The 12379-nt window shown below is 42.5% G+C and overlaps 1 protein-coding gene across 3 annotated transcripts in view; it reads right to left on the bottom strand.

The window, feature by feature from the left end:
- Ext2 (exostosin glycosyltransferase 2) overlaps positions 1–12379 on the bottom strand; it is a 140289-nt gene that overhangs the window by 27857 nt on the left and 100053 nt on the right. For all 3 annotated transcript variants that reach the window (XM_074044650.1, XM_074044652.1, XM_074044651.1), the window contains 2 exons: positions 11745–11934; positions 3998–4164 (listed from right to left, as the gene is read on the bottom strand). In XM_074044650.1, coding sequence (XP_073900751.1) covers positions 3998–4164; positions 11745–11934 — 357 coding nt within the window. The remainder of the gene's footprint in view (positions 1–3997; positions 4165–11744; positions 11935–12379) is intronic.

The following is a 12379-nucleotide window of genomic DNA, read 5'->3' as shown; positions in this document are numbered from 1 at the left end:
ACTATTTGTTCATCCACTGAGTGTTGAGAGACATGGGTTTTCTTCCTCCACTTGGCTATTACAAATAACAGCTGCTATGAATGTGTACAAGTATTTATATAGACAAACATTTTTATTTCCCTAGAGTAAATTCCCATGGGAAGAATGCTGGGTGATATGGTAGACGTTACCATAATTTGGATGTGGTTTGCCCAAGGGTTCATGTGTTGGAGGCTTGGTCTTTGGTTTGGCATTGTAAAGAGGTGGGGCCTAGAGGGAGGTCTCCAGGTCACTGGGGGCTCTACCTTCAGAAAGGATTAAAGTAGCTCTTATGGGTCTTGTGAGGATGAGCTATTGTAAGAGAGAGCCTGACCCCTGAATCACTCTTTGGCTTTCTGTTTTGAAATGTGATCTCTGCCTACTACACATACTCCTCCAACTGGACATCGGGTGCCATTAGGTCCTCAGTTGCCAATGCTAGATTCAATTGCCCTGAATCTTCAGAACTATGAGCTAAATAAACTTCTCTTTATAAAATTATCTGGGCCCAGGTATTTTGTTATAGCAATAAAAATGGACTAAAGCATATGTTTAATATTTTAAACTCCCACTGTTTTACAAAATGGTTGTATCCAGACTGTGGATCACCATAAAGTGGAAGGGCATGCATGCTACAGTAATCTTTTACCTCCTGCACATGCATTCTGATAATGGAGATTATTCATTCATTAAATATCACCACGGAACTGCTGAGTGCAATGAACTGGGTGAGGCATGGAGGATATGGCAATGAACGAGATGGCCATAGTTCCTGCCGTGGGGCTTACACTGTAAAAAAAGGAGACACTAAGCAACTTAGTTCACAATTAATTACTTGCTTTCAAAGAAGTACAGTGTGCTCTGAACCTCACCTGTCTGGAGACTCTCTGAAAGCTTCTCTGAGAGAGCAACATCTGGCTGAGTGTGGAAGGCCAAGTAGGAATGGACGAAATAGATCCAACCCCAACTGTTGTTGCTAAGTCCTAATGTGGTTATGGACTCCAATACAACTTAACTTATGATGCAAGTTTTAGAATTGATTTACTTGTTGATTTACTCAGCCAAGCATGATTCCCAACTCCTACATGAAAAACTAATCCTATGTTTTGTAATAAGAAGCAAGCTTTAGAAGCACCATCATTTTCTGTTTTCTGAATCAATACCAAACTGAGTACCCTCTTCAGGAGAAATAGCCCTTCTGAATAATGAGAAAAACAGACACTCTTTCTCATAGGTCATAGAATCATGGATAGAATCATGAAATAAAGGTCATGAAAGAGTGACAGGCACAGCTAACATGGCACTTGTCAAGCATATGACTTGCTGTCCATCACACAGAAAGGGTGCTCACCCAGCACTCTCCATGTGGTAGGCACTGTTGTTTCATTACAAATAACTGAGATCCAGGTTTCAACTCAAGGTTTAAAGAGATCCCAGGTTTCAAATAATTTGATCATGTTCATAAATTGGTCAGTGACAGAAAAAAATATCTGGACCTAGAAGTAGCCTACCTTATCTATAATATTAATATGCAAAAAAGTCACATTCAAAAAACAGAATAAAAACTGTCACACAGGCCCTAAGGCATCTGTGGCAGGAGTGCCTGAAAACCACCACGTGACTTTGTGAAGAACGCAGACACGTTCATGGCTCCTGCTGCTACTTTTGCACTATTTAAAGGAAAATTTTTTTGGTGGTACTGGGTTTGAACTCAGGGTCTCATGCTTGCTAGGCAGGCCCTCTACTACTTGAGCCACACCTGCCATCCCTTTTTTGCTTTACTTATTTTTCAGATAGGATCTTGCATTTTTTGTCTGGGGCCAGGCCAGCCTCAGACCACCATCCTCTTACCTACACCCCCCACATAGCTGGGATCACAGGCATGGGCCACCACACCCAATTTATTTGTTGAGATGAGGAGCTCAGTAACTTTTTGCCCAGGCTGGCCTCTAACGACAATCCTCCGATCTTGGCCTCTTGAGTGGCTAGGATTACCATCATAAGGCATGGCACCCAGCCCTAAGTGTTTCTTTTGAGGACCAGTGGTCTCTACTTTAAGGGCCAGTGGTCCCTAACAGTCATCATTCAGGGTTAAATACTTAGAACACAGCAAGGTGTCAGACACACTTGGATTTAAGTTGCAATTCCTTCACTTATAAGCTATGTGACTTTAGACAAGTTATCTAGGCCTGTTCAGTATGAGCACAGAACAAGATCAGAATGTGGAAAGATCAGAGGTGATGTGTGACACTAAGGATGCTGACAGGAATGTAGCAAGTCTCTGAAAGACGCTTCTTCCATGGCATGTGAAGAGGATTCTGGTCAATGGGATGAGGCAGCTTCCTGATTCGCCCCTCTAATGTGCAGCTACTCTCTGGAGGGGAGGCAGACTCAAACCCAAGCAAGCAGGGGGAAGCTGAGCCCTCTTATGAACACATCCTTTACCATCCAAACAGACTCAAGGCTCAAAGAGATCCCAGCCTTCAATATTGTCGAGATCCTGGAATAGCAAAGAGGAATCATTCTGCATGTTCCTTTTCCACCTCACTTTTGCCATAAAAATAAACACATGGGAGAGTCTGAAGCTGTTGTACGCAATGAAGAGAGAAAACACTGGCAGGAAAAAATTAATTCTTTTCCCTGTAAGTGGCTAGAGAAATAAGAAGGCAATTTACTTTTTTAAAAATGGGAATGATGGCATGGCAAATGTCATCCAATACTTTAGATGTGATGCTGTAAAAGTCATTTCTAATGAATGAAAATAAATCTAAAAAGAGACATATTCACCTTTTTGGATTCATCTTTTTGGATTCATTTTCATTCACACTCTGCCTCGTATTTGCCAGTACTACACTGACCAGGGTGCCACACATCAATCTATTTCAGAATAACTTCTTTCACACCCAAATGGAGCTGTATTTTAAACAAAAGCTAAACCAAAAAAACTAGGAAAACTTGGGCTTTTTCACTTTTGCAATAACCTCCCCCCACCTTTTTTTTCCCCAGTGCAAGGGATTGGACCCAGGGCCTTGTGCATGCTAGGCAAGCACTCCAAATCCAACCCTAAAATCTACTCTGATTAATGAGTTTGAAAATAAGTTTCTATAATGAACATATATACCAAATATAGTTTCATTTAATAAAATTTCATGATTTCTTAAGAACTCCAAACTCAACAACTCCTGAGTAAAGGACAGAAAATGGTTCTTCTCTCCCAAAGGCAGGGTGGCCACAGGGGATAAACGTCACTACCATTCCTGTGCCAGCTGGAGCAAACTGATTTATACACTCTGTGGTGCTCCAGTCTGATACCACTGGGGCCTCCTGCAGCGTGGGCCTCTGCTGTCGCCATCATGCTTGGCACATACATCCTTCCTGACAGGCCTCATCAACTGCTATTGCTTCTCACCAGGCCTGGGCTCTGGCACTTTCCCCTGGGGAGGCCTTTACTGGTCTCCATACTTAACCCCTGAACCCAGTCTAATCCATCAGCTGCCCCGAATGAGCGGTGATAGAGAATGTTCCTGCCTAAAGACAGGCGGCCAGCCTCTCCACTTAAAGTTCAGAAAGAAAGCCATCAGCAGGGTCTGCTTTCTGTTTGTCAGTGTCGCTGCTTCTTCACTTACTGATGGTTTTAACTGTGAGTAAGCCTAGTAGCCGGACTCAGGGCAGCATTGCTCTGGGAGACATCAATTAGGTGCTTGTTACATGCTATAGGTGTGCCTTTGGAAATGTCCTCTGGAACTCTCCTTGGAACTTCCCCAAACAAAGAGGGCACGGTTGTTACTCTGGAACAGGGTTCCCAGGTTTTTAAAGAACAGCTTCATAACTCACACTCACACACAGCTTTTGAACTCTACTGGGAGAGTTTAGCAATTATGTCTCTAGAGAAGGAAATAAGGCACTCTTTTCCAGGAAAGACCAGCAGTAACAGCAGTAGATACTTAACCTTTACATACACCGTTGAAAACCTCCTCACCTCATAACCAAACTGCAGCTCATCAGAAGTCAGCATAATAATGTCATCGTCAATGGCCAGGACAGCCTCAGTCTCAATTTCATCATATGGGAAGAAACGGTTACTCAGCTTGTTTTCAGCAGTCCTCACCACTTTTAACGGCACCCGAATTTTGGGCCAGAGAGACTCTAGAAGAAGAATAAAACAAGGTATTTACTGCTTGCCTAATTTGTGAGTAGTAGGCAGTGAGAGCATCCTCACAGTGAGGTAGAAGGATCAGCTTACACCCAAGGCTCTCAGATGCAAAGGTACTCTGGGGAGGAGGATTCTTACACATTTATTTTTTACCACAGTTAAATACATACACACATTTCTTTCCTCTCTGAACCCCTACAGCACTACTAATTCTCCATACTGTGTAACTAGAATAAACAAATCGGCTTCAACTCACAACTGGGGCAGAAAAGCAAAACAACTTGACTGGGGTTACAATGACAGGAAGAGAAAAAAAAAGCCTGGATTCCAGTCCCAGGACCACAGCTTGAATATCAGAACACCTCCGGCAAAATTCTGCAAAAGAGTTTCCTGTCAGAGCACCCAGCTCCAAATGTGCTTGAAGCTACATTAGGAAATGCAGTGCTGTGCTGGAACACACCCTCACACAAGCGAGGCTTCCTAACTTAGCACTCCATCCCCTCCTCCCTAACTCAGCAGGTTCAGTTTCTCATCAAGACCAATTTACAGAGTAAATATCAAATTTCGAGGTTCAATTATGTGGGATTTTCTAGGATGCTGAAGAAACAACAACCCATGACTTGTCTTACATCTCTCCCCATTCCACTTTGAAATGAATAGTGAAATTTGACCACAAGTTTTTTATTTTAAAATCTGCATTCAGCAAAGCATGAAGTTAATACTTCGTTGGTGCAGTTGTGATACCCACAGACCTTGGGGCTCCTTGCAGACAGCAATTTGTTCTTCATATAACATTTGTCAGGGGAGAACAGGCAAGCCAGGTATCACACTGCTTTCAAAACGCCCACCATGCAATATCAGGAAGATCAAGTTTTTGTGGCTCTTAAGGCCTCCAGATGCCTGTGGCCACTACAAAGTGACCAGGCTAAAGGAGAAGCAAGGCAGGGGGAAAATCAAAGGGACAAGGTGGTCTCACCTGACTGCAGGGGAACATCTGACTTCTGTGTATTTACCCTACAACCATAGAATGAATGCACTGTTGGGTGCCCCCTGCGCAAGAGAAAGGCCCTGTAGCTAAGGAAGACAGCCACGATTTTAAAAAAGCCTAAAAAAAAAAGTAGTCAATTCCCAAAGAAGTAGGTTTGAGAAAGGGCTGAACTTGAGACCAAAGAACTAATCCTCTGGGCCACTGTCTTTTAAACAGTAACAACAGTTAACTCTAGTTTCATTCCTGGCACATTATCGATCAGTATCTTTGGCATAAAGATGTGCCTGGACGTGTGACAGAGCGATTGGAGATCTGAATTCCGCATTATCCAGGAGGTCTTAAGCAAGTCCCTTCTCAAAAGTGAGCAGAGAAGGACTTTTATTCCTTGCCCAGTGTGGGCCACATACTTCACGGATGCCTTACCCTTCAACCCTCCTGACAACCCTGCAGGGCAGAAATCATTTACAAAGTGATACACAGCCAATAACGATGAGGCTGGTAGTTGAATCTAAGTCTGCTGAGCATAAAAGCCTAAATATGGTATGACCAGTGCCATAACCCTCTGCAGTGTAAGAACACTGTTTTGCTAAATCTGGAATAAAACTATAAAAGTTCCATAATTTTCTGCAGTAATTATCCTTATTCTTACTTGCATCACCACTCCCTACTTCAGATATATAAAATCCCTGTCACACATCTACTGTTTCCAGATACTTATCAAACATGAATGAATTATAGGATCTAAAATGAAGGCGGTTATAGCATTACTGCTACACCAAATGGTTCTCAAACATTTTACTCTCAGAATCCTTCATGTCCTTAAAATTATTATTAAAATTAAAATTATTATTGAGAGTCTGAAAGTAGTTTAATTGATATGGCACGCGCACTCACTGTCAGGACACTAGAGGTTAGAGCTGAGGGAATTCTAAAAGCACAGCACATGCTCCATTAGCATCAGAGGGACGCTGTCAGCTAGCACCTTACTGACTGATGAAAACCCCATGGCACCCCAGGATGGAGTAAAAGATGGGAAAGGGAAACAATGACTCAGCCTTGCTATGAAGATAACTTTAAACTCCCGGATGCCCTTACTGGATGTCAGGGCTACCCTGGGTGCCTGACTCACATTTTGAGAACTGCTATGCCAGACTTAGGATCTGCTACTCAGATTTGGATCTGCAATATTTAATATTAAATGTTTCCAGTTCAAATTACTTTGTGGTTTCTGTCTTCTAACTTAGCCTGGACTACTATGTGAGGTAGTCAAGAAAGGTAATCTGATAAAAAGGGAATTCTTCTCTATGCTTCCAGAGTTAGAGCCATAGCCAATGGCTGGGTGAAAGTTATAGGGCAAATCATTTAGACTCAAAATAGGTAAGAAATTTCCTGATGGTATAAATAGCCTTAGGACAGAATGAATTGCCTTCAGCAATGCCATGTGCTTTTTTACTTGAAATGTACTAACTTTGATAGATTTGCACTTGACATCAGGTGAGGGACTAAACAAGATACCTCTACGGGTAGGCAGTAATGCATCACAGAAAGAACATTGCATCTGGAAACTTCATGTCTGCCAGTCACTAGCCATGTGACCTTAAACAAGTCAATTGCTTTGAACCTACTTCTTTAGAATAATGGCCCCATCTTCACTCGACTGTGAGGCTAAATGGAGGCATTTGGCACTTAATAGAACAGTGTCTGGCACATGGAAGATACTCACTAAATGTCACCTGTGCTTGCCTTCAAAGTCTCTACCTATTTACACAACCAAAGGATTTTTCTGAGCCTTAGGTGGTATGACAAAGCGATACTTTTAGATCTGGTGCATCACCACAACGATCCAGAGGCATGGCTCCAGAACAGGCCTCCAGTGCCCACTTTTAGATAAGCAGAATCACTCAACAGAACTGAAAATGCCTCATACTAATTAAGTAAGGACATGGAACTTTCACCATGTTAACTCCAAAAGGCAGCTTCTTTTTCAACTATGTGTGGAAACGAGGCTGGCTGCTTTGGCTAAGTAGAAACATGCCTCGGTACTGGATGGAATCCGTACTTTCACTCAGGGAGTGTGTACAGCATGTTCACCCCACAGGCATTTCCATATTCTTCACCTACATATATCCAAAGAATTACTTGAGACAATGTCCATGAAGTGCTAACTTGCCCCTGTAAAGTCTTTGATGGGGAAGTTTTAGAGAGTGATGAAAGCCAAGGAGGTTGATATGGGGTACAGATGGAAAGTAGAATGAATCATGGCTTTTTTAGAAGTATGATGAATTTTCGCTGTTCTAAGTTAGGTCTGGGTAGACAAATATCAGCTTTGACAAAAGGAGCCTCCATTTCAGTGGTCAGCCATCTATGGACCACCTCAATCACTCTAAAAAACTTCACAGCTCTTCTTCATTTTGTCAAATGAAACACGCCTCTGTAAAAGGAAGCGTCCTTTCTGTGGAGGTCAGGATGAGAGGGCAGCAGAGCCCTCAACACAGACCTTCTAAAGTGAAATTTTAATCTTGGGAAGCCTGTATTAAAAAATAATTACAACAAAAACCCCTAGGGAAAAGAGAACTATAAGGCAGGGAAGAATATATATGAGGAAGATTTTTCTCCTTGCTGGTGTTTTAAAACAATAGATTTACTTTTCTATCTCTCTTTGAATCTGTGATGAGGATCTAGCTCTATCTACATAATCCCGAGACAGAAGTGACAAAACATGATGACTTTCCTACAACTAACAGTAATCTAAATAGACTCAGGGAGGCTCCAGCACAGCACATGAGCTTTGGATCCAGGGAGACCTGTGTTTATTCTGTCTCTTGTCATTTACAGGTTTGTGATTTAGGCAAATTACCAATCAGAATTTCACTTTTCTATTTTTGTAAAATGAGAAATGTACAGCTTCCTCATAGGCTTGTCATAAGGACTAGGGAGTGTGTGTGGAGTACTCAGTATAGTTCGATCCCAGGAGAAAGGACACACATGATAACTGGTTATACTAGCATCTTGCCATTATTGTCTTCACAAATGGAGTCTTGTGAAGCCCTATCAACTCTGCTTCTCTGCTGAGAACTTGAAGAGGTCCAGAGATAAGCCGTAATGGGGGTCATCCCAAGTCATGCAGAAAGAAAAAGTATCAGAGCTAGAAGTCTTCAGGCTCTGTTCTGTTGCTGAGTCTAGCCAGGGTCTCTTTTCCTTATTCTTTTGAACTCTAAGTAGAAGAGCATGCCCTTATATTAATGTCTCATGCTGTGAATCTGTAGCAAGCAAAAGAGAAATGTCACCGATAACTTCTCAGTATGGGTCTTAGTCCCGCATAAAGGAGAAAAATGAACTCCTTTTGTAAAGGTTCCCCACCCCCTTAAGATATTGATTAGTGGTTTTTCTCCATGTTGGGTGCCAAGAGACATGCGAGTGAAACAATTTTTCTGCAGCTTGGCAAAGGTACTGCCAAGTGTTTGGGCTGGCTGAAGATAACCCCAAACCCAGTCCTGCCAATCCACTAACTACACACAAAGTAAAACTATCCGATTATCCCCACACCAACCTTGAGCCCACTTCAGTGCCAAATTGCTCAATGTACAACTGGGCTTCACGACATCACTTCCCAAAGTCCCAGAATTCAGCTCAAAGAAAGATAGCTGCTGCTTCTTTCCTACTGCCAGTTCTGGGCTGACCATCCTGACAGGTTCAGCCAATCCCAACCTGCCCACTAAGGACTGTGACAGTCATAACTTGAAGCTGGGGAGTCTACTGATGTCAATTCAAATTTACAACTGAAATAGATTAAAACCAAAGACTGGGTTACTCCTATCAGAAATATGCAACACAAGAGCTTCCTCCAGACTGAGGCTAGGGGCCAAGGCAAATAATCTCTATACCCATCAAGTATGGAAACTGAAGAAGTGGGGAAGGGGAAGGTAGAAGCCTGCCTCTTTTTTTCTTTTGATAGACCTCAAAATCTATAGATTTTGATAGAGTAACAAAAGCTCACTGGAAATTTCTATTGCTTAGCTTAAGTATTTACTTAAACTTCAAATTCAACAATTTAGACTTAACTATAACCAAAAGAATAAAGTATTTAGTTGGGTTGGAAAATGAGAAAAAAAAGTGGGAAGGAGGAGATTTCTACCTATACCAATCCTGCCAGCAACAGACATGTTAACCACAATATTTATTTTAGTAAATGTAGAGAATATGAAAAATATCACTTTTACCACTAATATTTCAAAGTCTTAGACTTTTTTAAATTAAATATATGTTACTAATACTGTAAATGAAAAATCAATGTACGTGCTGGCATGAGGACCAGAGCCGACAGCCCATTTACCAACTGAACAACCCCCCCACAGAAGATTAAACGTGGTTCATCTTCACCCCACACAACCACATCACGAGCCAGAGCCCTGACCTAAAAACCACCAACAGAAAAAAAAATCCGTTCACTGCAACGTGTGTCAAAATTAGGGCTTCATTAGTTAAGGGCTCTCTTCCCTCTCTACAGCCAAAATATTTAAAAAGTAAACTAAACTGTTGCTCATAAAATTAACCACGACATTTCAGTGGGGACTACCAAAAATTAACATTGAATTCCCAGCTCCAAACCTGGGCTCTTGCTCTGTCTGTCACTTATGCCAGTGCTGAGGCTTGCACCAAGAAAATAGGAAACGATTTCTCCTTTCTCATATCTGCTCAAAAAAAGTGACTCAACTCATAGCCTTCTGCCCAAAGTATCTAACCAGGGCTTATAAGGAGAAACCTCTTTTGCAGTTTTAAGTTTCATTTTAACTGACAAATGACAACTGTATGTGTTTAGGGGTATCTTCATCACCTCCACTAGAGCCTGCACTCTGCAGGACTGCAGGAAGTGATCTTTACACAGGAGCAAACACATGTAAGTGTTTGCAGCATGACACAGGAACGTCCCAGACCCATCAGCAATGCTGTACCATCCAACTCATTTGTCTGGGGAAAGGTGACCACTGATGACCAAGGCGAGTGACCCAGCAGCACCTCCCTCTTATTTCCCTTCCTCCACATCCATCCACAGTTCCTTTAAATTTCCTAATTTTCCTTCCCCTTTCATTCTCTTCCTCTCTTCCTTAAGTGATCCCAACACCTTCCTTTTCCTTTCCCCCTTCCCTCTCCGCTCTCCTCTTCCCTCTACTCCCTTCCCCTCCCCTTCATTTCCCTTTCCTCCCTCCCTCCCTCCAGTCCTCCCACCTTCCCTCATGGAGACAGGATCTCACTGTGTAGCTCTGGCTGGCCTGGAACTCACTGTCCTCTGGCCTCTGCCTCCCTAGTGCTGAGATTACAGGCCTGTACCACCACACTCAGCTCTCCTTTATTTTTATTAAGAGTTGAATAAATAAAACAAAAATTTTTTAAAAGTCATGTTATAGCATTAAGGGAAAGAAAAATCTTGGCACAAATAGCTAGCAGATTAAAAAAAAGCAGTTATGCTTCATGGTATAATATAGGACATTCATTTAAAGTAGTTATTTTATTTACTCAAATTGTAGCCCTCTAAACCTGAAAAGAAACACATTATTCTTTCAGAGGACAAAAATCCCACAAAGTACAATTTTTTAAATGTCTCAGGAGGCACAGAGAATTTTCTCAAGCAAATTCTGATCCACTAACACAGACAGAAATATGGTCTTCTTCCAGACTAGATTCTAGGTCTACTGCTTGTAGTTTTCAGGGTTGATGATCCCAATTTCAGTATAACCAATTACAAGGGACTAGCCATAAAAAGGCAGATACTACTGTCAGGCAATAAACTAGACCTTATCGGTGACAGTGGTGCACATTACAAACTTCAAACTCATTCCTTGCTCTAATCCATCAGAAACTTCCTGGCTTTAATAGGCTATAAATGGCAAGAGCTTTGAAGTCCCTGGGATTAGGATCAGTAATAGACAGACTGAATGAGAAACTAAATACAGGTGGAACATATTCTCTGAATTCTGAATTAAAAACAAATCCAATTAATCAAATAGTCCTCAACCCTAGCTGCCAGCTAGCAGATTCCAGAGGTGGCCAAGGCCAGGAGCAGGGTGATCAAGGAGAAACCAATAGCAGGTTCTAGTGAGAGTCCCCTTCCGGACTGACGCCAAGTCTACAGGGCTTTGTTGCTGAACTTCCCAATCAGAAGTAAAAAAATCATTTTTAGTTGTTTTGAAGGAGAGCACAATATCAGAGCAGAGATAAGGAAGGAGAAAACTAATGCCTTTTAAACTGAGTTCTCATGTAAACAAACCAGCTGAGATAGCAGAGAGGCCGAGACCTGTTTTTCCAAGGCTGATAGCCTTTGATCCTATTGATTCCTAAGCCCTCAAACACTTGTGGCTCAGAGTATGCCAGGGAGTTAAATGGGCCACCCTAGAACAAGGATGAGATGAGTCAGAAAGCTGGGGTTATGCTGCCTCAGAAATGGCACTGTTGTTGACAGGGCAGGAAGATTCATGTAGAACACAAGATACGAGTAATTTGGTCATCCAAAGTCAACGCATCTGAGAGCTGCAGGAAAACCCAAACCAGGCCTCCCTGAGGGCACCACTTCCTCCTCACTGTTCTTACCTTCTGGAGGATTTTTGTTCTGATTATTCCAGACGACCAGCAGCTTGGATAGACTGGGTACCTTGGACACTTCGGTGATGACCCGGAAGAGGCTCTCCACACGGTCATAGGTGAGCACAATGGCAGTGAAGCCTTGTGATTGCGGTGGGATCAGTGGGAGGAAGAGGGGGTTGCTCACGCTGGCCCGCTTCTGCAACAGGATAGGAGTTTGTGGGTCAGAGGAACTTCAGTGGTAGGGCTGACCCAACATACCATTAGACCTGGCCATGGCAAGCTGTGGTTTTTCCCAAGAACTGAGCCACTGCTCCAAATCTTTCCCTCTTCAAGGTCTGTATGAACTTCCTTTAGTTAACTTTGGCTCTGATATCACTGAAAAGGACTAGAGAACATCTGCAGCTGAGAAGAGATTCCAAGTTAAACATGGCAGGTTACAAACATGCATTTACCTCCACTCTTTCTCCAAACCAGACATGACAACTGATGATTATAAAATAACCAGGTTCTGCAATGCACAGAGATGGGAGAAGCGACAATAGCGATGAGCCAGCCCACCATTTACTTTCCATAGACTGAAAGGGCTGGAGAGGGCCACCGAGCAGGGGTATGAGTGGAGGCCTGTGCCTGCTGGGAGGGGA

Source organism: Castor canadensis, chromosome 1, assembly GCF_047511655.1.
Source record: "Castor canadensis chromosome 1, mCasCan1.hap1v2, whole genome shotgun sequence".
Classification (NCBI taxonomy): Eukaryota; Metazoa; Chordata; class Mammalia; order Rodentia; family Castoridae; genus Castor; species Castor canadensis.
Note: the sequence above shows the minus strand (reverse complement) of the source record. Positions and strands in the feature narration are given on the sequence as shown.